Source organism: Sorex fumeus, unplaced genomic scaffold, assembly GCF_029834395.1.
Source record: "Sorex fumeus unplaced genomic scaffold, SorFum_2.1 ptg000063l, whole genome shotgun sequence".
Lineage (NCBI taxonomy): Eukaryota > Metazoa > Chordata > Mammalia > Eulipotyphla > Soricidae > Sorex > Sorex fumeus.
Window position 1 is genome coordinate 83,001,334 of NW_026606120.1, and position 26,868 is coordinate 83,028,201.

Genomic DNA, 26,868 nt, shown 5'->3' on the forward strand with positions numbered 1-26,868 from the left:
GCCAGAGAGGCCGTTCATGGATGTGACTCGGGGTCTCATTGGGGTAGGGAGGAAAGGGCTGGCTCCACCCCATCTCTCGAGGCCCCGCGTGTCTCGTCACTGTGGGCCCAAACCTGACCAATGGCCTCTGGAGGATAGTGGCCACTGAGCCACCAGGGGGATCAGGCCAAGGCACGAAACCTATTCCCACCTGGGGGGATCCAGCGCCAGTAACCTACTGCAGGGACCAGATGCATTTCTGCCAAAAGCCACTGGTTCTGAGATTTGTTTCTGAGTCTCTGGGATCATGGCCGTTAAGTAGCTTGATCAGGAGCCAGCCAGAGAGACCATTTGTGGGTGGCAACTCGGGGGTCTCGTTGGGGCGGAGAGGAAAGGGCCAGCTCCACCCCCATCCTGTGAGGCCTCATGTGTCTTGTCACTGTGGGCCCAAACCTGACTGTTCAAGCCTGACTGGTTTTGGAAGATGGCGGCTACTGAGCTGCCAAGGGGGATCAGGCAAGTGGGACAACACCCTTTACCCCCTGGGGTGGTCTGGCGCTAGTAACCCATTGCAGGGACTGGAGGCATCTCTGCCAAAAACCACTGGGTTCCAAGATTTGTCTCTGAGTCTCTGGGATCATAGCCGTTAAGCAGTTTGATCAGGAACCAGATAGACCTTGCCTCCAATTATATAGCTGAGCTGGAGGTGGTTTGTGGGTGTGTCTCCCACATACCTAACTTTTGGCTGTTTACTTTCTTGGTAAACTTTGCCCCAAGTTTTTGGGATCTGGCCAAAAGCACAGCAGCAATTTTGGGGTATGTGGGAATCTGAAGGCGCCATCAGACTGCTGATGCACTCGCTTCACAGGTACAGATTGACCTGCTGGCAGCACCATACCCTCTAACGAATGTTTTTAATTTATACTTTTGTCTCTCTATTTCTGTCTCTGTGTCTCTGTCTCTGTCTGTCTCTGTCTCTCTGTCTGTCTCTCTCTGTCTCTGTCTATCTGTCTGTGTGTGTCTCTCTCACACACACAACACACACACACACACACACACATCCCTCTGTCTTATCCAGTTAAAACTGCATGGTCTTGGGGGCTGGGGCAATAGCACAGCTGGTAGGGTGTTTGTCTTGCACGCGGCTGACCTGAGTTTGCTTCCCAGCATCCCATATGATCCCCTGAGCACCGCCAGGGGTAATTCCTGAGTGCAGAGCCAGGAGTAACCCCTGAGCATCGCCTGGGTGTGACCCAAAAAGCAAACAAACAAACAAACAAAAACCTGCCTGGTCTTTAGCAATGAGTCAAACCACCCCCATCTAACACACACATAGACACACTATTTCTCTTCTTCTCTACCTAGAGTAAACTTTTCTTTTGCAGTAAAAGTATCTTTCCCCTTTTTTAAAAAAAATTTTGACATGTCCTTTATAGTACATTCTAAAACTAAGATTGAATCTTTTACTAAAGTTTTCTCATCATTATTATGTCTTCATCTTGGTCCTCTGTCTTTTAATGCAGTTGGGGTAGGGAGAGGTTGGGTCACACCCAGAAGTGCTCAGGACTACTCCTGACTGTGTGCTCAGGGGTCACTCCTAGAGGTGCTCAGAGGACCATGCTGTGTGGAGGTGCTGTCTGCATGCTAGGCAAGAGCCTTATCCCTACTATTACAGTCTTTCCTACCCTTTTTACATGCTTTAATAGGGTCATTTTAGCCACTTTTCCCAAATTTAAATTTGTATGTAGAATTTCTTCCAGAGATAATTTTTTTCTTTTGGAATATGATAGAATTTAAGTCCTTTTCTAAGTTTTACAAGTTACAGAGTTTTTTTGAATGAACCATACGGTGAACTAATGATTCCCTTTTAAATTACTAGAACAGTGTCTATTAAAACACAAATGCACTTTCAATTTGTTTGTTTGGATATATTAAACATGAATATTGGGCCCCAGAGAAATATCTGAGTTACTCTTTTTTTTTTTAAATTTATTTATTTATTTTTTTACAGTTGTAGATTTACAATTTTTTTTTGTGCTTGGGTTTCAATTATACAATGATCAGATCCCCATCCCTCCACCAGTGCCCGTTTTTCACCACCATGGATAATATCCCTCCCACCCCTGAGTTACTCTTAAAGGTAAACCTTTGGGTTCAGTCTTAAGTATCTCTCAGTCATTTATGGCATTTAAACTGGTTTCCATTTGTAGCATAGGACATAGCATTATGAATCGAGAAAATTCTCTTTGCAGCTTATAGTAGCAGATTAAAAAGAGGAATCTGAAGGTCTGGCTTCTAACCTGAAATTTTGTGACTTAGCTGCATTGCTAATGTTTCTCGTCTCTGTTTTTCTCATCTCTCTGCCTTGCTGTATTACAGGAAGCACACAGCAAAGCTTTATCCTATTCAAGCACCATGGAAATATGAGCTTTTATTCACTCAGTAAAATAAAATTACTTCACATATAAAGTAATTTTATAATATGACTTAATTTGAAATCATTTATTTTCCCAAAAAGATGTTCGAAGGTATATTCTGTCACAGGATACAGCTATACAGTAAAGCATCCTCTTCATTTTAACTATGAAGATAAATTTCAGGTTTTTAATAATAATGGACATTGAAGTGCAAATAAGATGTTTTAGACCTGATGGAAATTCAACCCTTTATAAGATAAATAGACATGTTAAATCATCCCAAAATATTTTTGGCAGTTCAACAGCACCTTCCTAATATACACTGATCTTCTTTGAAGGCCGAACATTCACTTTCAAAAAAACTCTCGCCTTACAAGCGGCCAACATGGCCGACCTGAGTTCGATTCCTCCGCCCCTCTCGGAGAGCCCGGCAAGCTACCGAGAGTATTCGATATGCCAGACACAGTAACAACAAAGTCTCCATTGGAGACGTTACTGGGCCTGCTTGAGCAAATATATTTCATGAAATTTTTAAAATATGGAACCTGAGAGATATTCCACCAGTCGGGGTTCAATCCCTGGCACCACCTGGCCTCTCAGGAGTCCCCCAGAGCAATGCCAGAGAGTCACCCTTAAGCATTGTTGGGGGTAGTCAGAGACCAATATTATAAGACAGTCAATGGATTCCTTTCATTTAAAAGTAAAAAGAGACCTTTTGTTTGGTGAATTGAAAGTTCTAAAAGGATAAAAATCTAACGTTTTGCTTCATATATAACTTTGAGATAGCAACCAAACGGAAGAACTTCCTTATATTTAATCTTTAAAATATATTAGCTAACAAGAAAATTAAATTGTAACAACAAATAGTAAATATCTGCTCATATTATAAATCATAACTAATGAAAGTATGAATCTTTAAACTTATTTTAATCTTTAAAATAATTCCTCTAAGAATTATTTATAAAAACAGCCATGGTTAGGTTTTCCCTTCTTCTCCATAATGGCATCTCCACGTTATTGCCAAATACTTCTCCCTGACAAATATCAAAGTGAAGTGTTTTTTTAAATTTTTATTATTTTTATTTTTATTTTTATTTTTTTGCTTTTTTGGGTCACACCCAGCAATGCTCAGAAGTTACTTCTGGCTCTGCACTCAGGAATTATTCCTGGCGGTGCTCGGGGGACCATATGGGATGCTGGGGATTAGAACTCAGGTTGGTCACGTGCAAGGCAAATGCCCTCCTCGCTGTACTATCACTCCAGCCCCACAGTAAAGTTTTGAGGGTGTGTAATTGAGAACAAATTTTGGATGTTTTACGTAAACACACTTTTGGGAAAAGTCGCATAGTAATATAGTAATAAAGATGTTGTTTTATATGTATGCGTCTTATAAACTCATGTTTAAAACATAAAGCAAATGGAAATGGTATAGAAAACATTAGTGTATATGCCCATAAAAGCAAATAGCAGGGGTATAGTACAGTAGGCAAGGTGCTTGCCTTGTACATGACCAACCCAGGTTCAGACCTTGGCACCACCTTTGGTCCCCCAAGCCCCACCAGGAATGATCCCTGAGCTCAGAGCCAGGAATGATCATTGAGCACCACCTGATATAGCTCAAAAACAACAACAACAAAAGCAAAAGAGCAAATAGCAGAGAGCAAGGATTGATTTTTTGCAAAATGTCTTACCTAGTCACCGTAGGTTTAACTCAAATTCCTTAAGCCATATACATTTCTCTCTCTCTCTCTCTCTCTCTCTCTCTCTCTCTCTCTCTCTCTCTCTCTCTTTTACAATGATAATTGATGTCTGTAATAATGACCTTGAACTACTTTATGGTTTTGGAATACTTTCAAAATCTTCAAAGAAAGATTAAAGTCTTATAAGTGTATCTGCAAGGACTCGCCCTCCTCCCAAGCGTGTGCTCCTTTCTTGGTAGAGGTGGTACTTGAAATGAGTTAATTATCTTGCTTATGCACAAGCCACATCAACCACCTGCCTTGGTCCGTCCTTTCTGAGGTGAAATGAAAGGACCAAACGAATAAAATATCCACAAGTTCCCCCTCACGGCAGGGGTGGGTCCAGTAGCACTCTGACCTTTCCTGCAGGTGGTGCTGGTCCATCATTTCTTCAAAGCATGTGAGGTTCTCATTGTCGCAATGCCTCTGTGTAAATACCTTGACAAGATGTAGTTGCCCTTCCCTGTGCCCCCCAGAGATGAGCAGGCGCACCCCACCCCTTCCACTCGGCACATCTCATGGGGTAGGAAACCCGAAGCAGGGGTGCGTAAAGCTGCAGGAAGTGGTGCTTATCATATCTGGCCTCCCAATTCTAACTTAAGTGACAGGCCCAAGAGTGTGTAAGGGGACTGGAGCTATGGCACAACGGTTAAGGCATTTGCTTTGCAGGCGCCCAACCCAGGTTCGATTCCCATCATCCCATATGGTCCCCCGAGTACCGCCAGGAGTGATTCCTGAGTGCAGAGCCAGAAGTTACCCCTGTGCATCGCCTGGTGTGACACAAAAAGAAAAAAAAAGTGTAAGGAAGGCAGGAGGCTGGGGTGGGGCTGCTATTTTGGGGACCCTTTCATCCTGAAGGAAATCACCAATGAGGAGAGTGTCCAGGAGGTCGGCTGGCACTTCCTGTGAGGGATCCGAAGCTTAGCAGATGCTGCCTCCTTGGTCAACCTGCCTCAGGAATGGAACCTGTGCCTTCAGACACGGACCCTGACGTGGGGGAGAAGAGGAGAGAAGAGAAAGGAGAGAGGAGAGAGACCTGAGGGAGGAGAGGAGAGAGGCTACGTTCCTTCAGGCATGCTTCCCGGAGGTGTTGGCTATTTCTGTGGCTGGACAAACAGATGACAGACAAACCAACCGTTGGCACAGTTGACCAAAAGTCCTTCACTACCCAAGGATCAGAAGGCTGGGCAGATCTGAGGCCTGTGGCAAAGCCAGAGTTCACCTAAAATTTGCCCTATTCTCCACCAGCCGCTTGCTGCCCTGAGTTCAGACCCCTGGGCACTGCCCTCATCATTTGGGTTCTTTCTCTGACCTCAACCCTCTCCACGGTGCCTGCCCCCTGCCTCCACAGAGGGTTCCCCCGTGGTCCTCCCTGGAAATGAATCCAGTGAATCTTCAGTGCTTTGAGTTGGTAGAAAACCACTAATTCTATGTCATTGCTTGTGATTTGATTTTAATTTTAGTGAAGCAAGGCAATTTTTATTGAATAAAACTTAGAAAGACCTGAAGGGAGAAAAAGAGGAAGTGCATGTTCAAGAGAGAACATGGGTTTCTCCAGAGTGAAAAAAGTGAAAAGCAAGTGAAATGCATGTTCAAGGGAGAAGACAGACTTGAAGAACTAGCTACACTTCTGATTTTAAGTAATGATAGGAAGCAGTGTTTTCCTCTTACGTTTTTTTTAAGTAAAAAGATGTTTAGTTGAAGCACTGTGATTCACAAAAAGACTAATAGTTTTAGATGTACAATGTTGTAGCTCCAATTCTATACCACCAATGTCAACTTCCTTCCACAAAGCTCCCTCTTGCACCCATAGCTGGCCACCTTGACAGGCATCTTAAGAGATTTATTTTAAGGGGCCGGAGCAGTAGTACAGCAGGTAGGGCATTTGCCTTGCATATGGATGGCCCAGGTGTGATCTCCGGCATCCCACATGGTCCCCCCCGAGCACCGCCAGGAGTGATTCTTGAGTGCAGAGCCAGGAGTAACCCCTGAGCGTTGATGGGTGTGACCCCCAAAAGAAAAAATAATGCATTTTAAAAGGTATATTCACAGAATCAATGACATTAGCTGCTTTTAATCTTTTTAGAAATGGTCTCTTAGATTCCTACATTGTTAAGTGCTTCTTTCATGGAATTTTATCAAATGTTTATCCTTCTTTTGAGATCACCAGGCCCTTTTTGTTTAATACACTAACAGGCCAAATCTTATGATAGGTTATTTTCTAGCACTGTGTCAAGATGAGTTCCCTCCTAATTTTTTCATAACATAACATCTGTATTTAATTTGCTAATAATTTGCTAATAAGCATTGAGAGAGATTAACTTGAGATTTTTCTTTTCTGGATCTTTTAAAATTGATATTGTGCTCTAGTCCTAAATTATGTTGCTGAGTAATTGTCCCTTTTCTATTCTTTGATAGAATTAGTGTAGAGTGAGTTATTTGTTTCTTAAATATTCAGTAGAAGTAGCCAATAGAGCCATCTGGGCTTGATATTTTATTTCTGGAAAGATTTTTGTCTACTATTGAAATTTTTCTAAAGGTTATAGGATGATTCACGTTTTCCAATTTTTTCTAGTCATTTTTGATAAATTTTCTTAGTTCAGCTATTTTTCCTCTTCACCTACACTTGATGCTTGACTGGAATTTATAGATTTTTTTAGCCTGCACTAGCATTCACTGCAACTTGGTGATTGAATTATTTTTTATGCATTAATGACTGGGCTTTTAAATAATTCACTAAAGACTTTTGTATCTTTGTTTAGGAGTGAGTTGGCCTATAAATTTTAATTCTTTTTTTTTTTCCTCCAGGGAATTTTCTTATTTTGGTTATCATTTGGTATCGATATGATGAGTTCTGAAATAATTTGAGAGTATTTGTTTCTCTAGTCTCTGGAAGGCGTGTTTAAAGACTCAGATAATCTGCCTCTGGAGATTTTCTTAGAATTTATCAGCATAATGAACAGAGCTCACTATTTCCTGTGTGGGAGGACTTAACTGTTTTCAATTTCTTTGATTACATTGTTCAGGCATTCCATTTCCTTGCTTGCCATTTTCTCCTTTCCTCAGGGTCTGTCTGTTTCACTTAGGTTATTTAGTAATTGGCACAATATTTTTTACCATTTTTTACCCCAGCAGATGGCACCCAGGCCCAGTGGCCATGCCATGCAGTGCTCCGGAGTCTGGCTCGGGGTCTGACTGGCACCAGGTGTGCGCTCCACTGCTCTGAACCATCTCCCTGGTTCTGACCTAATAATTTTATGACACTGATTTATTTTCAGTAATTTCTGGTGGATCCATAATTTGTCATTTTTTTGTTGTTAATATTATGCTGTCCCTTTTTAAATGCCTTATTTATACACCATGGTTTACAAAGTTGCTCATAATACGTTGTCTTGGGCATTCAGTGTTCCAGCACCAGCCCTACCCATGTGACCTCTCTCTCTCTCTCTCTCTCTCTCTGAATCACTAGAAATTGCAAAGTTACACCAATCCAGTGTCCACTTCCTTCCGCCAATGTATATACATATATGCATATATATACATGTATATGTGTGTGTGTGTGTCATAATTTTCTTTATCCAGTCATTTGCTCTTGGGCACTTGGATTATTTTCATATTTTTTGGCCATTTTCAATAGTGCTAGAATGAACATAAGCATGCAGATGTCTTTTCTGCATTGTTTTTTTTTTAACACACATTTTCTTTTTATTATATTAAAATTAGGAGTGGTCAGACAATAAAATGTCTGCTTATGTAATACTGTCAAGTCATGTTAAACTTACAGGATGTCGCAGGCTTAGAACTACTACGGCATTGTGTTTTGATGGCCCCTTAAGTTATATTCCCAAGGGTAGAATTGCTGAGTTATATGGAAGCTCAATTCCTAGTTTTTTGAAGAATGTTCATGTTGTCTCCCAAAAAGGCCAGATCAGTTGACATTACCACCAGCAGTGAGTGAATGAGGGTCCCTTTTCCCCACATTCTTGCCAGCACTTGTTATTATTATTTTTTTTTGTGATGAATTCCAATCTCTTTAGTGTGAGGTGATAGCTCATTGTTGTTCTGATTTACATTTCCCTGATAACTAGTAATGAGGAGCATTTTTCATCTGCCTTTTTAATATTTGAATTTCTTCTTTGAGGAAGTTTCTGCTCATTTCTTCTTCCCATTTTTTTGATTGGGTTGGATGTTTTTCTTTTCTTCTTGTCAAGTTCCACCAGTGCTTTATATATCTTGGCTACTGACCCGTCATTAGATGAGTGGTGGGCAAATACTTTCTCCCAGTCTCGGGGCTGTGTTTGTATTCTGGTTGCATTATCATTCATTTGAGTTTTCATTCTCATTTCTTTAAAAAAAAGTTTTATTAGTGAAACACCATGAGGTACAGTTGTAGACTTACAAATTTTTGTGCTTGGGTTTCAGTTATACAATGATCGAGTACCCATCCCTCCTTCAGTGCCCATTCTCCACCACCACTGATCCCAGTATCCCACCCACCCTCCGTCAATCCCCCCCCCCCCCCAGCCCACCCTGCCTCTGTGGCAGGACATTCCCTTTTGTTCTCTCTCTCCTTTTGGATGCTGTGGTTTGCAAAAGAAGCATTGAGTGGCAATCATGTTCGGTCTATAGTCTACTTTCAGCATGCATCTCCCATCCTGGGAGAATCCTCCCAACACTCTTTATTTGGTGCTCCCTTCTCTATCTGAGCTGCCTTTTCCCCTAGCGTGTGCGGCTGGCCTCCAAGCCATGGAATAAACCTCCTGGTACTTATCTCGGCTATTCTTCGGTGTTAGTCTCCTATTTTGTTACTTTATGTTCCCCAGATGAATGCAATCTTTCTATGTCTGTCCCTCTCTTTCTGACTCATTTCGCTTAGCATGATACTTTCCATGTAGTACCACTTGTATGTATATTTCATGACTTCATCCTTTCTAACAGCTACATATTGTTGGTACTATTTCTATCTTCCTGATTCTATTGAGGTATGTTTTGTGGCCTAGCACATGGTCTATTTTGGAAAATGTTCCGTGCACACTGGAGAAGAATGTGTATTCTTTCTTTTAGGAGTGTAAATCCTGTATAGGTCTATAAGCCCTTTCTCTTCTATTTCTTCTTTCAAAGCCAATGTGTCCTTGCTGAGTTTTGTTCTTGTTGATCTATCCAGAGGTGATAAGGCAATGTTGAAGCCTCCAGCTACTATTGTGTGGCTAGCAATGTCCTCCTTAAAATCTGTTAGCAGTTGTTTTAAATATTTAGCTGTTCCCTCATTAGGTGCATATACATTTAAGAGTGTGATTTCTTCCTGTTATATGTATCCCTTAATAAAGAGAAAATAGCCTTCGCTGTCCCTTCTAATCTTTTTCAACCTGAAAATAATGTTGTTGGATACTAGTATGGCCACCCCAGCTTTTTTGAGGGAACTGTATGCTTGCAGGATTGTTTTCCATCCTTTAACTTTGAGTCTGTGTTTGCTCTGACTGTTGATATGAGTTCCTTGTAGGCAGCAGAATGTTGGGTTCTGTCTCTGAATTCGTTTTGCCACTCTGTGTCTCTTAATTGGTGAATTTAAACCATTGACGTTGAGAGAGATTATTGTTATGGGGTTTTGTGTCATCTTTCTGTAAGGGTCTGCTGTGCTTGTAGGGTTTGTCTTGTCTTTTAGTAGCCCCTTTAGTCCTTCTTTTAGGTTTGACTTTGAGTCTATGAAGTTCCTCAGCTGCTGTTTATCTAGAAAATAGTGTACCATTCCTTCGAGTTTGAGAGTTTAGCCGGATAGAGTATTCTTGGTGAAGCATTCACTTCAGTGAGTTTTTTCACTATATCCTGCTATTGCCTTCGGGGTTGGAGGGTTTCCTCTGATAGGTCTGCTGCGAATCTAAGGGGTGCTCCCTTGTATGTGATTTCCTTCTTTGCCCTTGCTGCTTGCAGTATTGTGTCTCTATCGGCAGCATCGATCATTCTAACTATGATATGTCTTGGAGTGTTTTTGTTAGGGTCTCTTTTAGCTGGCACCCTTCAGGCTCCTTGAATCTGGGTGGCTGCATTGTCGAGCTCTGGGAACTTTTCAGCAATGATTTGTTTAACCGTGGCATTTTCATTGGGATTGTTTCCCTGAGCTTCCAGTACTCCAATGATTCTAATGTTGTTCCTCTTGGAATCATCTCCTAGGACTCTGATTGGCTCTAGAACTACTTGGAGGTCCCTTACCATTGTTTGTTGTTGTCGTTGGTTTGGTGCAGTTGATCTTCCAGCTCACCGATTCTGTCTTCAGCTGTGGTCATTCTACTGTTGAGGGCACAGACTAAGTTTTTTATTTCATCTACGGAATCTTTAATTCATGACATTTCTGTGCGTAAATTTCCAATTTCTGCTCTCATTTCTTCCTGGATTTTCTCAATTGTCTGATCCATTGTTTCTTTCATGTCCTCCTTCAATTTACTGGATATCTGTCTGACTGTTTCATTGAGTTCATTGAACATTTTCATGACTTCATATCTGAATTCTTTGTCAGAGAGGTCCCTTAGGTGAGTAGCACCTACGGAGGCTTCTGAACTCTTTTCATTGTCCTTCCTAATCCCCACGTGGTGGGGATTTGCGCTGTTTCTTCATGTTGGTGTGTAGGTATGGGGACAAGATTTCTTGGTATGACTAAACTACCTGTGACCGCGTGAGTGTTGGCCCGCCTAAAATTAGGCCATGCCCACTTCTACCAAAGCCATGCCCACTTCTGAAGAGGCCACGCCCCCACGGGAACCTGGCGTGGGGGCGGGGGGTAAAGGCTGGGTGGGGAAGAAGATGGGCACAGCATTGGGGATGAAGAGGAAGAGGCAGAGACTCAGGGCTGCTTTTGTCCCAGGGTCCGAGAGGACGCCTGGGGGCGTTTGCACAGAGAAAGCCAAGTCCCGGGTTTGAATACTGGTGGATAAACTGACCTGGGTGGGGAAGAAGACCAGCACAGTCTTGGGGACAAAAACCTCATTCTCATTTTTGGAAATTGAAAAGCTACTGAGAAGACCGGGACAGCCTTGGGGACGAAAACCTCATTCTCATTTTTTTGAGGTGAAGAAATTTCTTAATTTGATATGGTGGCATTTCATCATTATGCCTCTAGCTTCAATATCATGGAGAGTTCTGCCTTTGTTTTTCTCTGTGAACTTTGAATTCCAGTCTGATATTGAGGTTTTTAAATCTTTTTTCTTTTTGGGTCACACCTGGCGATGCACAGGGGTTACTCCTGGTTCTGCAGTCAGGAGTTAACCCAGGCGGTGCTCAGGGGACCATATGGGGTGCTGAGAATCAAACCCGGGTCGGCCACATACAAGGCAAATGCCCTACCTGCTGTGCTATTTGCTCCAGCCCCTATTTTCATTCAACTTTTGTGCAAAGCATTAGAAAGAAGTCTGAGTTCATTTTTTTGCATGAGACCAACCAGTTTTCCCATCACCGTTTGCTCAAAAGGTTTTCTATATCCACTTTATATTTTTTGCTCCTCTATCAAAAATTAACTGACCCCTATACCTTAGTGTTTATCTCTGGATTTTTAATTCTACTTCAATGATCTGAGGGTTTATCTTTATTTCAGTACCATGCTGTTTTAATTACTACCACTTTGTAGTATGGTTAAAAGTTGGGAAAAGTGATACTGCCCATCTTCTTGTTTCCCAATGATTGTTTTGAAAATTATTGTCATCTTTTACAAGTAATAAATTGATACTATTATAGTTTTATTTTAATTCATAATAGTGTTTCTTGTTTTCCTTCATCAGTCAGGACAAATTGTTTCCTTCCTAGTTACTTAAGTTGCTGCTTACTTCACTGATAGTTCACCTTTTAAAAATTAATAGCAGTGGCTAGAGAGATATAGTCCATTGGGTAAGGCACTTGCCTTGCATGGCAGCCGACCCAGGTTGAATGCCTGTCATTCCATACAGTCCCCTGAGCCCTGGCAGGTGTGGACCTAAAACCAAAACCAACTAAAATTAAAATAAATAGTTGGTAAATTCTATGCATTTTCTTCAGTTTATCTTTATCCTTCTGGATTTAGTGCGATTTTTATTATTAACCATTTATTTGTAATTGTATGCGATAGACTTTTTGTTAGGATGTAGTCAAAAATATTAAATTTAATCAGAATTTTAAAGTGGCAAAAGTAAATGTAGCCCTGCCTTTCTGCATTCGTGCCTCATTCCCATCTAAAATAATATAATATTAATGCAAAGACTTGCTAGACATAATTTCTGAACACTTTTACTTTTTCTCTTAATTTAGTTTTGAACAATGAGTCATTTAAAGTGTGTTTTATTTATTTCAGTTGTAATGGGGTAAGCTGTGTATTTAACATTTCGAAATATCATAGGTGTTTAATCACAAACTAATAAGTACATATAAGTGTGAGTGGCACATCGGTGGTGGCGTGGTTTCTCTCACCCACCACATGCCTTTGGTGGTCATGTGACACTTCCCCACGCAGGCCTGCCACAGCTTCCAAAATATGCATGAAGGAGGGATTAGGGCTGCCATCCTGGTTGGTGATCTGTTGCCGTTTATTCCATTCTCCCCACACACCTAGTCCAGTCTCTCTTGGCTTCCCATTCCAGTCTCGCACTGTCCCTCATTCCCATCTCCCCCTGCCCCCCCATGCTAGTCTCTCTGCGCTCCTTCTCCCAGCCTTGGTCTAGACCTCTACCTCCAAAGGTTGAGGGAGCTACTACACCTAGATCAGGTAGCACAATCACCATATGAAAGCCCTTCCTTCTTCCTTGGAGGGAAGCTCTCCTAAGATAAGACCAAGATCTTCTGCTGCCAGGTCTTCTCAAGGGCGAAATATCATCTAGGGCTATGTTTCTCCTTTCCTTCGTCCAATAACCATTTAAACATTTATCTTAATTCTTCTTAATAACATTAGTCATTTGATATGGACACAGTAAGAGATACATTAAGCTTGTATGGTGGCTCTTCTGGATATGTCTCAGACTACAGTGCTCAGGCCAGATTAGTCTTCCCTAACCCTAGCTGGGTCCTAATCCAGTTGGATCATTAATCCTAATTCAGTTGGATTATTAATCCTAATAATCTTTGGATCATGACAGAATTTTTCCATGACCATGCTCTTAACTTATAGTTAAGTATTATGGCACTTGACCTGGCCAGTTTTGATGCCAAGGTAGCTCACAGCTTGCCCTGGGTCCATTCAGTCCCTGGTCGGAACCCTGCTTTGGGGGTGCTAGGAGCTAAGGGCAACTGAGGCTTAAGTCCAGAAAACACATATCCAGGAATGAATATCATTTGATGTCAGTTAACTCGCAAGTTACAAAAGCATAACATTAACTGTCTTCCTGTGTCTGTACAAAAAGGACATCACTGTGAAGTAAACTATGCAAAAGGATATAAGAAAAGAAGAAAAGCAATATTTCACTTACAAATACAAATCCAGAGATTTCTGAGGAATTTGACTTAACAAGTCACAGGTGCTGCTTTGGGGAAATGAGTGATTAACAGGTAGAGAAAGCAGAGCACAGAGAAGTTAAAAATGAATACTGAGGAAATGGGAGTGCTTAGGGAGCACTGTGGTGGGAATTACTCAGTAAACCTAAGGTCCTTGTGGCAGAGGAGCAAGCACAAACCAATGTTATCCTACAATAAGGAATTATCATTATTTTTAATTTAAGTTATATTTTAATTACATCTAATTGACTGTAATTTACAACACTTTTATTCCACCACAACAGCTTCCACCGGTGTTTCTGTTTCCCACCACCAATGTCTCAGAGCACCCCGTCTTTCCTCACACCCCTCAACACCCTTCTCCACCATCTCCCAGCCATGATGAGTTTCGTTCTGTAGACCAACTCTTAAATTCTGTTTCTTTTGACCTATTGTTATTCTTCTACTACGCTTCTCTATATCCCATGTATGAGAGAAATCATTCTGTATCTGTCCCTTCCCTTCTGGCTGAGGTTACTCAGAATAATACCCTCTAGTTTGTAGGAAATTATTCTGATTTTTGTTGCTATTGTTATTGTGGTTAATGGCAGTATATCCAAAAATGTCTCTTTAAAGAAGTCCCTGGGCGCTAGAGCAATAGTACAGTAGGGAGTGTGTCCGCTTTACATGTAGCTGCCCCAGGTTCAATTCCTGACACCTCCAAGCCCACCAGGAGCGATCCCTGAGCACAAATCCAGGAGTAAGCCCTGAGCACCACTGGATAGGCTCCAAACAACAGTAAAGACAAAATAAAAATGAGAACAGAAACCAATTAAAAATACAAGAGTGAGCACTAAATGAATCTTAGAAATTTCTTTTCTTTTTTTTAAATTTTTATTAGTGATAAACCAAGAGGTACAGTTGTAGACTTACAAATTTTTGTGCTTGGGTTTCAATTATATAATGATTAAGTACCCATCCCTCCACCAGTGCCCATTTTCCACCACCACAGATCCCAGTATCCCTCCCACCCCCATCCCCCCCATCCCACCCTTCCTCTGTGGCAGGGCATTCCCTTTTGTTCTCTCTCTCCTTTTGGGTGCTGTGGTTTGCAAAAGAGGCATTGAGTGGCAATCACGTTCGGTCTATAGTCTATTTTCAGCATGCTTCTCCTATCCTGGGAGGATCCTCCCAACATCCTTTATTTGGTGCTCCCTTCTCTATCTGAGCTGTCTTTTCACCTAGCATGTGTGACTGGCCTCCAAACCATGGATTAAACCTCCTGGTACTTATCTCAGCTATTCTTGGGTGTTAGTATCCTATTTTGTTACTTTATGTTCCCCAGATGAATGCAATCTTTCTATATCTATCCCTCTCTTTCTGACTCATTTCACTTAGCATGATGCTTTCCATGTAGTACCACTTGTATGTAAATTTCATGACTTCATCTTTTCTAATAGCTACATAGTACTCCATTGTGTAGATGTACCTAAGTTTCTTTAAACCAGTCGTCTGTTCTCAGGCACTCAGTTTTTTTCCAGATTCTGGCTATTGTAAAGAGTGCTGCAATGAACAAACAAGTGCAGATGTCACTTCGACAATACTTTTTTGCCTCTCTGGGATATATTCCCAGGAGTAGTAGTTGCTGGGTCAAATAGGAGCTCAGTTTCTAATTTTTTGAGAATCGTCCATACTGTTTTCCAAAAGGACTGAACCAGTCGGCATTCCCACCAGCAGTGAAGGAGGGTCCCTTTCTCACCACATCTGCGCCAACACTGGTTGCTTTTGTTCTTTTGGATGTGAGCCAATCTCTGTGGTGTGAGATGATATCTCATTGTGGTTTTGATCTGCATCTTCCTGATGAGTAATGATGTAGAGCATTTTCTCATGTGCCTTTTAGCTATTCGGATTTCTTCTTTGAGAAAGTTTCTGTTCATTGTCACCCCATTTTTTGATGGGGTTAGATGTTTTCTTCTTGTGGAGTTCAACCAGTACTTTGTATATTCTTGATATCAACCCCTTGTCAGATGTGTATTCGGCAAATATCCTTTCCCATTCTGTAGACTGTCTTTGTATTTTGGTCACTGTTTCTTTTGAGGTGCAGAAGCTTCTTAGTTTAAGATAGTCCCATTTGTCTATCTCTGTTTTCACTTGCTTGGCCAGTGGCGTGACATCTTTGAATATATCATTAGCTTCAATGTCATGGAGGGTTTTGCCAACTTTGTCTGCAGTGTACCTTATGGATTCTGGTCTGATGTTGAGGTTTTTACTCCATTTTGATCTTACTTTTGTACATTGTGTTAGGCAGAGATCTGAGCCCATTTTTTTGTATTTTGCCATCCAGTTTTGCCAGCACAATTTGTTAAAGAGGATTTCCTTACTCCACATTTCTTGCTCCTTTATCAAAGATTAGATGATCATATGTTTGAGGGGAGATGTAAGTATATTCAACCCTGTTCCTTTGGTCTGCAGCTCTGCCTTTGTTCCAGTACCATGCTGATTTAATTATTACTGCTTTGTAGTATAGTTTGAAGTTAGGGAGGTTGATTCCTCCCATTTTCCTTTTCCCAAGAATTGCTTTAGCTATTAGTGAGAGCTTATTGTTCCATATGAATTTCAGGAGTGTTTGCTCCATTTCTTTGAAGAATGTCATGGGTATCGTTATAGGGATCACATTGAATTTGTACAACGCTTTGGGAAGAATTGCCATTTTGACTATGTTAATTCTCCCGATCCTTGAGCAGGGGATATCTTTCCATTTCCTCGTGTCCTCATTTATTTCCTAAAGTAGAGTTTTGTAGTTTTCTTTATACAGGTCCTTTACTTCCTTAGTTAAACTGATTCCTAGGCACTTGATTTTCTGGGATACAATTATGGACAGGATTTTTTTTTCAAGTCACTTTCTTCTCTCTCACTGTTTGCATATAGGAAAGCCATGGACTTTTGGGTATTGATTTTATAGCCTGCAACTTTACTGTACAAGTCTATTGTTTCTAGGAGTTTCTTGGTAGAGGTTATAGGGTTCTCTAAGTATAGTATCATATCATCTGCGAATAGTGAGAGCTTGATTTCTTCCTTTCCTATCTGAATGCCCTTAATATCTTTTTCTTGCCTAATTGCTATTGCAAGTACTTCCAGTACTATATTGAACAGCAGTGGAGAGAGTGGGCATCCTTGTCTCGTCCCTGATCTTAGAAGGAAGGCTCTCAGTTTTTCCCCATTGAGGATGATGCTTGCTGTAGGCTTGTGGTAGATGGCCTTAACTATATTGAGGAAATTCCCCTCTATACCCATTTTGGCAAGGGTTTTCATCATAAATGGGTGCTGGATCTTGTCAAATGCTTTCTCTACATCTATTGATATGATCATATGGTTTTTATCTTTTCTTTTATTGATATTATGCATTATATTGATTGATTTCCGAATGTTAAACCATCCTTGCATCCCTGGGATGAATCCTACTTGGTCATGGTGTATGATCTTTTTGGTGAATTGTTGGATTCTATTTGCTAATAGTTTGTTTAGGATCTTTGCGTCTGTGTTCATCAGGGATATTGGCCTGTAATTCTCTTTCTTTGTGGTATTTCTGTCTGCTTTTGGTATCAGGGTGGTACTTGCTTCATAGAAACTTTTCAGAATTGTCTTTGTAATTTCAATTTCGTGGAAAAGCTTAAAGAGTATTGGGAGTAAGTCCTCTTTAAAGATTTGGAAGAATTCACTAGTGAATCCATCTGGACCAAGACTTTTGTGCTTGGGGAGACTTTTTATTACCGTTTCAATTTTCTTGATGGTGATAGGTCTATTCAGATATTCCAGGTCTTCTTGGTTCAGCCTTGGGAGTCTATAGGAATCTAGGAATTTATCCATTTCCTCAAGGTTTTCATGTTCCATAGCATAAAGCTCCTCAGAGTACTCCCTGAGGATCTTTGAATTTCTGTAGTTTCTGTTGTAGTGACCCCCTTTTCATTTCTGATCCGGTTTATTAGGGTTTTCTCTCTTCCTTTCTTTGTGAGTTTTGCTAGAGGCTTATCGATCTTGTTTATTTTCTCAAAGAACCAGCTCTTGGTTTCATTGATCTTTCGGATTGTTTTTTGGGTTCCTATCTCGTTAATCTCTGCTCTGAGTTTTATTATTTCCTTCCTCCTGCTTGGATTGGGCTCCTTTTGTTGGTCCTTCTCCAAGCTCTTAAATTGTGAGGTTAGATTATTTATGTGGGCTTGGTCCTCCTTCCTGAGGAATGCTTGTAGAGCTATAAACTTTCCTCTTAACACAGCTTTTGTTGTGTCCCATATCATTTCCAGGAATCTTTTGATATCCTCTTTGATTTCCTTTCTAAGCCACTCGTCCAATAGTGAACTGTTTAATTTCCAGGTGTTTGATTTAGTTTTCTGTTTTTGTGTGTGATTTACTTCTAATTTCAGCGCATTATGGTCTGAAAAGATTGTTGATACAATCTCTATCTTCTTAATTTTACAGAGGTATGTTTTGTGGCGCATGTGATCTATCTTGGAGAATGTTCCATGTACGCTTGAGAAGAATGTATATTGAGCTTTTTGAGGATGAAATGTCCTGTATATATCGACTAAGTCTCTTTCTTCCATTTTTTCCCTCAGATGAAGTATGTCCTTGCTAAGCTTGAGTCTGGTTGATCTATCAAGAGGTGATAAAGCGGTGTTGAAGTCTCCCACTAATATTGTGTTGCTATCAATGTCTTTCTCCCAGTCTATGAGTAGTTGTTTTAAGTACTTTGCTGGTCCCTCGTTAGGTGCATATACATTTAGTATTGTAAGTTCTTCCTGTTGTACAGATCCTTTGATCAATATGAAATAGCCTTCATTGTCTCTTGTGACCTTCTTCACTCTGAAGTCAATGTGGTCTGATACTAGGATGGCTACCCCAGCTTTTTTATGGGAGCTGTTTGCCTGTAGGATTGTTTTCCAGCTTTTGACTCTGAGCCTGCGTTTGCTTTGACTATTGAGATGTATTTCTTGGAGGCAGCAGAATGTTGGGCTCCATTTTCTAATCCATCCTGCCACTCTGTGTCTTTTAATTGGTGCATTTAGCCCATTGACATTGAGAGAGATTATTGTTATGGGGTTTTTCCCATTTTTCTGTTGAAATTTGGTGCATTTGAGGGGCCTGTCTTGTCTTAAAGTAGCCCATTTAGTTGTTCTTGTAACCATGGTTTTGAGTCTATGAAGTTCCTGAGCTGTTGTTTGTCTGTGAAGCTGTGTGTTGTTCCTTCTATTATGAATGAGAGTCTCGCTGGGTAAAGTATTTTTGATGAGGCGTTAATTTCATTGAGTTTTTTCACTGTATCTCACCACTGTTTTCGGGCCATGAGGGTATCATGAGACAAATCAGCTGTGAATCTTAACGATCTTCCTTTGTAGGAAATTTCTTTCTTTGATCTTGCTGCTTTCAGAATTTTGTCTCTATCTAAGGTTTTGGTCATTTTGATCAGGATGTGTCTTGGGTTTTTTTTATTTGGATTTCTTCTAGTTGATACCCTTTGGGCCTCCTGAATGTGGTCACATGTTTTCTTCAGCTCTGGAAATGTAGCAATGACAGTTTCTCCTTCATCAGGGTTTTCTTCCTGTCCCTCTGGGACTCCAATAATTCTCATGTTACCCCTCTTGGCTTCATCAAAATCTTCTCTTGCCATCTGTTCCCGAATTGTGAGTCTCTTTTCCATTTTCTGCTCTTTTCTGGAGAGTCTCTGGACTTTATCTTCGAGCTCACTGATTCTGTCCTCTGCAGCTGTTACTCTGCTGCTGAGGCCTTCCACTGAGTTTTGTAAATCGCCTACCAGGTTTTTCAGGTCTGATATTTCTGTTTGCATTTTCCTCATTTCTACCTTCCAATCGTCTTATCTTTTGTTGACATTGCTTTCCATTGTTTCTTTTAGCTCCCTAAGCATCCTCAGTAGCTCCCTTCTGAATTTCTTGTCAGAGAGGTTGTCTAGCACTTCATTATGGTTGGTGTCTTCTGGGCTAGGCTCTTTAATAAGAAAGCTTAGTGGGCTTTTGCATTGCTTTACCATTGTGACCAGTGTGGTTTAGATCTTCATGCTCACTGTTACTATTCTGCTTGAGATGCAGAATAAATAGAGATGGGCTTAATGTATTATTGGCTAATGTGTTTCTGTTGGTTAAGCCAACCTAGTGAAAGTTCCATCTAAGAGGGTAACTTATGGTTCCTATGGGATAAGTAGTGGGAGAATACTTAGCGGCTGCGTTAGCATCCACAGGTCCGGGAAGTGGCCCTTGTGCTGGGCGGGTACCAGTTTGAGTGGGGAGAGAGTTCCCGGGGCCGAATCTTAGAGATTTCACATTGAAATAGCACATTACAGGAGAGTTCGTAGAACTATAATATTCCATATAGTTTTTGTGTCATTTTTGGGGGAGACACACCCGGTGGTGCGTGGGGCTTACTCCTGGATCTGCACTCCTGGTGGGACTTGGTGGGGGCCCTGTTGGGTGCCAGAGATTGGGCCCAGGTTGGCCACATTCAAGTCAGCACCCTACCTGCTGGCCCTGATTTTTTTCATTTAAACAGACATTTACAAATCCACTCACATCGGTGTTTAGAAGCAGGAAACAAAATTTTTTGTCCTGATACCATGATCTGGGTAGAAATTTCCTCTGGGCTGGGAGGAAATGGGTCTGGGATTGGAGAAAAAGGGGAAGAAGGCTAAAAGAGGAGGAGATTGTTTATCGTTGACCTTTTGCAGTTCTTCTTTTGGGACTTTCCCATTCATTATCCTCTTCCCATCTTTTTTTTTTTTTTTGGAAAAACAAGGTGATTGCCGACATGGAGAGCCAGGTGCATAAGCTGAGGGAGGAGCTGATCCACGTGAACTCCCAGCGGAAGCAGCAGCTGGTGGAGCTGGGGCTGCTCCGCGAGGAGGAGAAGCAAAGGACCGCCAGGGACCACGAGAACGCCATCAGCAAGCTGAAGGCCGAGGCTGAGAAGATGAAGATGGAGCTGAAAAAGACTCACGCCGCCGAGACGGAGACGACGCTCGAGAAGGTAAGAGAGCCGGGCCCGCCTCGGTGCTCTCAGCCCTGGGCCCAGAGTGGCCCACGCCCCACCAGCAACCTGAGCGTCTCGCTGTGTGTCTCAGCACCGCTGAAATAAACGGTGAAAAAGTTTGAAAAGTTTCAAGAGACGACCCATCCCATTTTCACAGAAGTGAAATCATAATGTGGCCGAACAGTATTACCATCTTGCCAAATACTGCTCCCGTTGCGAGACTTGGCAACTGTAAGGCTGGAGTTCTCCAGGTGAATGCGAAACTTCTGATCTTCCCTAGCTTATTCAAGAAACGTGTTTAAGGATCCACAGGGGTTTTGTAACGCCAGTAGGGTTTACTCAGACTACTCAAGAGGAAGAAAATGTTTAGATTTTTACATAGTTGGAATAAATATCAGTATGATGTTTACACCCTTGGGGTTGACTTATATTCCTGGAACAAGCTTACGTATTCTTTCTTCTGACTTTGTGGGAAAGTAAATGATTGAGTAGGAAGAGTAAATTGCTCTGACTCCTAACAACTATACATTGCCCCTTGAGTTTCTTAAAATCAGTCTCTATCTTGGGACCAGAGAGATAGGAGGGTAGGGCATTTGCCTTGCCTGCAGCCAACCTGGGTTCAATCCCTGGCACTACGTATGGTTCTCTGAGCACAGAGCCAGGAGCAAGACCTGAGCACAACCTGGTAGACCTGAAAAAAAAAAAGGAATTTATGTGTTGGGATTCAGACACTTGAGGGAAAAAAGTCAAGACTCTTCTGTTTCTGCTTTAGTTTTCCCATGTACTGGATACGGAAGAGGGGGTGTTGGAAGAAGCAGGGGTGACATGCTGTGACTCCGGCTTACATGGGCTCTCTCTGACAGCCATGCTGAGGGAAGATGACGCCCGGGCAGCAAAGGAGGCAGGAAGACAGGTTAAAGACTCAGTGTAGGCAGACGAGAGCGGGGCTCAGGACAGCCTAGAGCAGCGAAGCCGGGGACTGATCACGTTCCATTTCTGTCCCGGAAGTGAGCCAAGCTTTGGGTCAGTTTAGATATGGAGAAAAGAGAGAAAGTGAGTGGCCAGCATGATTCTGGGAGGACTATGGGGGCCACTGGGCAGGCAGAACTTCTTTGCTGAAAGGTAGCAGCCTGCAGGAGCCGTAGTTTGGTCACGTGGGCTGTGTCTGGGGTGAGATGCCCCATGTGTATCCTGCTGAGGAACTCCGGGGAAGCTCCCCCAGAGGGGTACCAAGTAAAGCAGTGCCAGGAATTAGGCACATTTCCTTCTGTGGCGTGGTTTTATGGCTCTAACTAAAGAGTGACAGTGGTGTTGCACTTCCCTCGTCTGGGAATAATCCTGCTATTTCATCGGGCGGCAGTCAGCCCTGCCAACAGTTCAAAGTATCCCCACCAACTCCAGTTTTTATTTAGGCGCCTTGATTTACAGGAATGTTAATAAAGTTTCAGGCATACAGTGTTCCAATACCACACCCACTCCCAGAGAGTTAGCCTCCCCCCACAAATCCCAGGGGCCCTTCTGGTCCCTACCTACCCCGCCCTTTGGTAAACTTACTTCCTGTAGGATGGCTTTAGGCTCTGATGTCATTGGCCAATTGCTCTTCCCTCACTGTGTGTCTTCATAGCCCACATGTGAGAGAGAATGTTCCGGATCTGTCCCTTTCCCTCTGAGTATTTTCACTCAGCATGCATCTGTGTAGCACCGAATTGCATTCTTTCATCTTTCCGTGTAGCTGAGAAGTATTTCAGTGTGTATCCACACTACAGTTTCTTTATCCTCTCATCTGCTCTTGTACATTGGTTGCTTTCAAATCTCGACTATTGTGAACAGGACTACAGTGATGTAGTCCAATGTCAAAAATAAAAATATATATATATATATATATACATACATATATATATATTTTAGGCCCTTAGGGTGGATGCCAAGAAATAGAATTGCTGGGTCACCTTAATTTTAATTTTAATTCGCTTCTTAATTTTTTGAGAAGTCTCCAAAAATAATTGTCATAGAGGCTGAACCAGATGGCTTTCCCACAATGGTGGATGAAGATTTCTTCTCCACACATGCCCACCAGCATTGGTTGTTTGTTCTCTTTTTCATGTGTCCCAGTCTTGCTGGTATGAGGGGATAGTTCATTGCCGTTTGGGGAACATGAACATCATGTACCATCAGGGGAACATGATGGAGAGAGCATTTTTTCCTGCATAGCAACTGACATATCTATTCTATTTATCTGTCTGCTTGTCTTCCCATCTTTTTTTAATAAAAAAAATTTTTTGTTTTCCTAAATTTTTCCAGTACTTTATACATCTAGGATATAAACCCTTTGTCAGATGTGTGGTCAGCAAAGTTCAAAATATATCCAAGCAAATGTTTTTAGGTAGTACAGAGACCTGTATATTTGAGAAAATTAGACATACTGAAACCAACCTTATTAAATATTTAACTTAGATCTTACTTTTCTAATATTACATATCTGCATTTTAAGCATTTTCTTTTAATAGAAGATTAACTTTTTCCAAGTATCTCTTTCTTTAAGTTACTCATTAACAGGTTATATAGATTACATTAAAGGATTGGTGTAATTAATCCTTTACATTAATTCCATGTGATTAAATTACATCTGTAGTCTATTTGTCAAACATTCATTTCTAAAAATGTCTCCTTGTCCCCACAAAGCATTATTCCATGCACAGGGAGGACAGCCAAGCATGAAGAGGCCCTGTCCTCAAGGAAAGTGTAAGGTGACAGTAGTGACAGCTGTACACAAATGACCAGGAGGCACAGCACAGTATGAACTGGGGGGAACTTGTTTTCTGTTAATTATATGAGGGAAAGGGGCTTGAGATGCAACTCCAGTGGTTGAGCACCTGCTCTGCTTGAGCGAGGCCCTGGGTGGGGTCTCTGGTGCCACATGGGCCCCTGTGCACCACAGGCTAATTACAGGTGATTAAATTACATTTGTAATTTATTTTGTCATCCTGGATGCCCCCACTGAGCATGTAGTGACTCTCCCACAACTAATTAAAAGAGAGAGAGAGAGAGAGAGAGAGAGAATACAGGGGAAATTAAATGGGAGAGGTGATTTTTTCCCCCTAAATTTTTTTAAAAACTTTTTTAAATTTTATTGGAGCTGAGGTAACATGATTATAGGAGTGTTAACATTCATGGCTTTGATACATCTTCACTGCCACCAAAGAGTCCAAGATCCTCCTCCATTTCCTTGTGTCACTACTAATTCATTTCTTCCTTCCCCACAGCTTGGAGACCTCAGTTCTGAGTCAAAGTCCAAGAATTTGCTACCATTTAGTACTATATATTTCCTTGCTCCAATGCTTTTTTTTTTTTTGCGATTTTTATACATTTTATTTTCATAAAGTAGTTCACAGTAGTTCATTACGGATAATATTCTCCCCCTAAATTTTATCAAAGTACCTTATTTACAAAGTCATCCGTAGTTGGATTTTAGATATATGGTATTCCAGCACCATCTCACCACCAGCATTAGCTTCCATCCCTCAGTGTTCCCAGGCACCCTCGCTGACTCTTCACTCCTGCAAACACCTTTTAGAATTTGGTTAAGTTTGGGTCTCACACTTTTCGTGTTGCTGACTCTGTGGTTCAGAGGATATTTAGCACTGTCATTCTTCAATACCACCCATGTACACTGACCCTTGTCCCCTGGAAGAGATGACTATTAACAAGATGACTCTTAGCTAGACTCTTACCTATGACTCTTACATCTGTAGTACGGAGAATTTGGACTAGCAGATACAGAAGATCCAAGCCATAGCAACAGCAAGCGCCAACGGTTCCATTTACTTATAGGTTGAAAGGGTCATCCAAGGGAGTGGTTAATGACCAGGCCAACAGAGTGATCAGGATCCGAGAATGCTTCCCACGCTCTAAGGAATGTTTTCACTTCATCAGTGAGCCAGAAGCAGCTAAAGGTTTTCCACCAGTGAAGTGTCACAAGAGTCAGGTGGTGATTGGAATCATCTTCCTGTGATTGTCATCAAGGTGCCTTCTCAGTAGCAGTAGGGGGTGTGGGGGTGTGGATTAATCCAGACAAGAGGGCCCGGAGGGTGTGCTGGGGAGCGTGATGGTGGCAGGGGTGCAGTGGTAACAGTGGACCAAACATTCTCAGACACATCTGAGAATCAGCGCAGAGCCTACATCCATTCTGACTTGTTCAGTACCAACCCAGCCCTTGGTCCATGGAAATGCCAGGGTGTGGGGGGGGGGAGGGATGACAGAGTGAGGGCCGTTCTGTTTCTAGAGGAAGAGGATAAAGTCAGGACTTTGAGTTTGAAGTGCCACTACACCCCCCTAGCTGAAGTGATCATTTGCTATTGAAGGGACTTGTCTAGATAATCCTCAGAGAAGACAAGACTAGGGGAAAATACAACAAAAACAGCCAGTGGGAGTCATTCTCAGAGAGAGGCTGTGACAGAACAGAGGACAGGCACTGGGGAGGAAGAGCTTCGTTAAAGAGATGGAGTGGGGGGCAGGCGTTTGAGGGGGGAACAATCAAAGCAGGGTTTGCAAGGTAAGAAGAGTGCAAGAAGAAGCCTGTTTTATGGCAATGAAGAAAAAGATGTTTGGAAAGGAGGATTGTCAAGAATGTCACAGACAGGGACATTGAGGACGGTGGGTCATTGGCAAGATTTGAAACAGCTGTCGCTGCCTCCTCCTCCTCCTCTGCCTTGTCTGCCTCTGCTACTTGCTCTGCCATCTTATCTTTGGTACTCATCTCTCAGTCTGGAACCATTGTTAGTTTTGTACTTTCTGTTTTCCCTTATTAGAACTTAAGATCTATTAACATGACCTTATGTTTTTGTTCACCTCTGCACTGCTACTGCCTAGGAAAGTCACCTCATGGGTAGGGGCTTACTGGCTATAAATTAAGTGGTTGAGTGAATGAAGAAGAGGGGAAGGAAGGAGAGGATGACTAAAGATACTGACAAGTTTCATGACCAGACTTTTGAACTTAGATTTTGTATCATCTTCAGTTTTCATAACGAATCATGTCCCACCTTTATTTTCCTTTCCTCTTTGAACCATGGTCGTATAGTTAATAAAAACATTTAACTTCTGAATGCCTCAGTTCTGGTGGAATTTTGCAGAGTGAAGAAACCAGACTTCAGGTGGAGTGTATGGAAGGATGAATGGATGGACAGGTGGGTGGGTGGGTGGGTGGATGGATGGACGGACGGACGGACGGACGGATGGATGGATGGATGGATGGACGAGGGAGGGAAGGGGTTGAAAGGTAGAGAGGATAAAGGGAATTTGCACAGAGGTTCTTCAATTTTCCTAAATTCTTCACACATACAGCATGAGTCTGGAAGGATGGCTCACCCCTGCCCTGGAGTGAGACTGCAGTTCTAGAGGATAGAAGAAAAGGCCCTAGGAGAGTAATTTGAGCTGGCATATGACAGGAGGCCAAACAGAGCTCTGTGAGTTGCTGGCAGAGGGAGATTCTGGGGAAAGGGACAGGAGCATTAAGGAGACTAGTGTGCAGTACCTAGAGCTTGGCTTTTGTTGAGTGGTGGACTTAGTCTACCCCTAAGTTCAGAGCATAAAATATAAATGCTGGGAGCTTAAGATGAACAGCAGTTTGTATTTTGATGGATCAATGTTTTTAACTAGTACTTAACTTAAATAGGAGAGGACTTTAGCATTTTCTTCCTCCCACCCTTTTTTTTCTGGTTTTTGGGCCATACCCAGCAATGCTCAGGGGTTACTTCTGGCTCTCAGTAATTTCTCCTGGCAGTGCTTGGGGGATCTTATGGGATGCCGGATATCAAAAACCCAGGTGGGCCGCATAAAAGGCAAACTTCCAGTTTGTTGTACTGTTGCTCCAGGTCAGGAATTTTGCATTTCCAAATGCAGTGAGGACAGTGAGGAGGCCTGGGGAAGCAGCCCCTGTGGAGTAGGCAGCTCTGGGATCCCGTGTGTGACTCCCAAGTGGACATTCATCAGTGTTAATTGGGTGAAGAAAGGAATCAGTGGGGAAATAGGTCAAAGGACTTGAGTGCAAGGTTTGCATGCAGGGGACCAAGGTTTGATCCCCAGTACCACCTGATCCCCCAAACCACTACCAGGAGTACCCCCAAATCCCCAGCAACATGAGGAAGTAGCCCCTGACCACTGCTATAGTGTGGCCCAAAAGCAAGAACAATGGTGAACTAAGAATTCTAGTATAGCCCCAATGTAAATAGCCATTGTAAACATATTAAACTTTATTGTTAGTTCACTTCATTTGATTT

The 26,868-nt window shown here is 42.0% G+C and overlaps 1 protein-coding gene across 1 annotated transcript in view; it reads left to right on the top strand.

Annotated features, from left to right (window-relative positions):
• The window catches only part of CEP112 (centrosomal protein 112), a 468,287-nt gene that overhangs the window by 271,413 nt on the left and 170,006 nt on the right, over positions 1 to 26,868 (top strand). Inside the window, exon 21 of the mRNA XM_056127155.1 lies at positions 20,360 to 20,590. Within this exon, the coding sequence (XP_055983130.1) occupies positions 20,360 to 20,590 (231 nt within the window). The remainder of the gene's footprint in view (positions 1 to 20,359; positions 20,591 to 26,868) is intronic.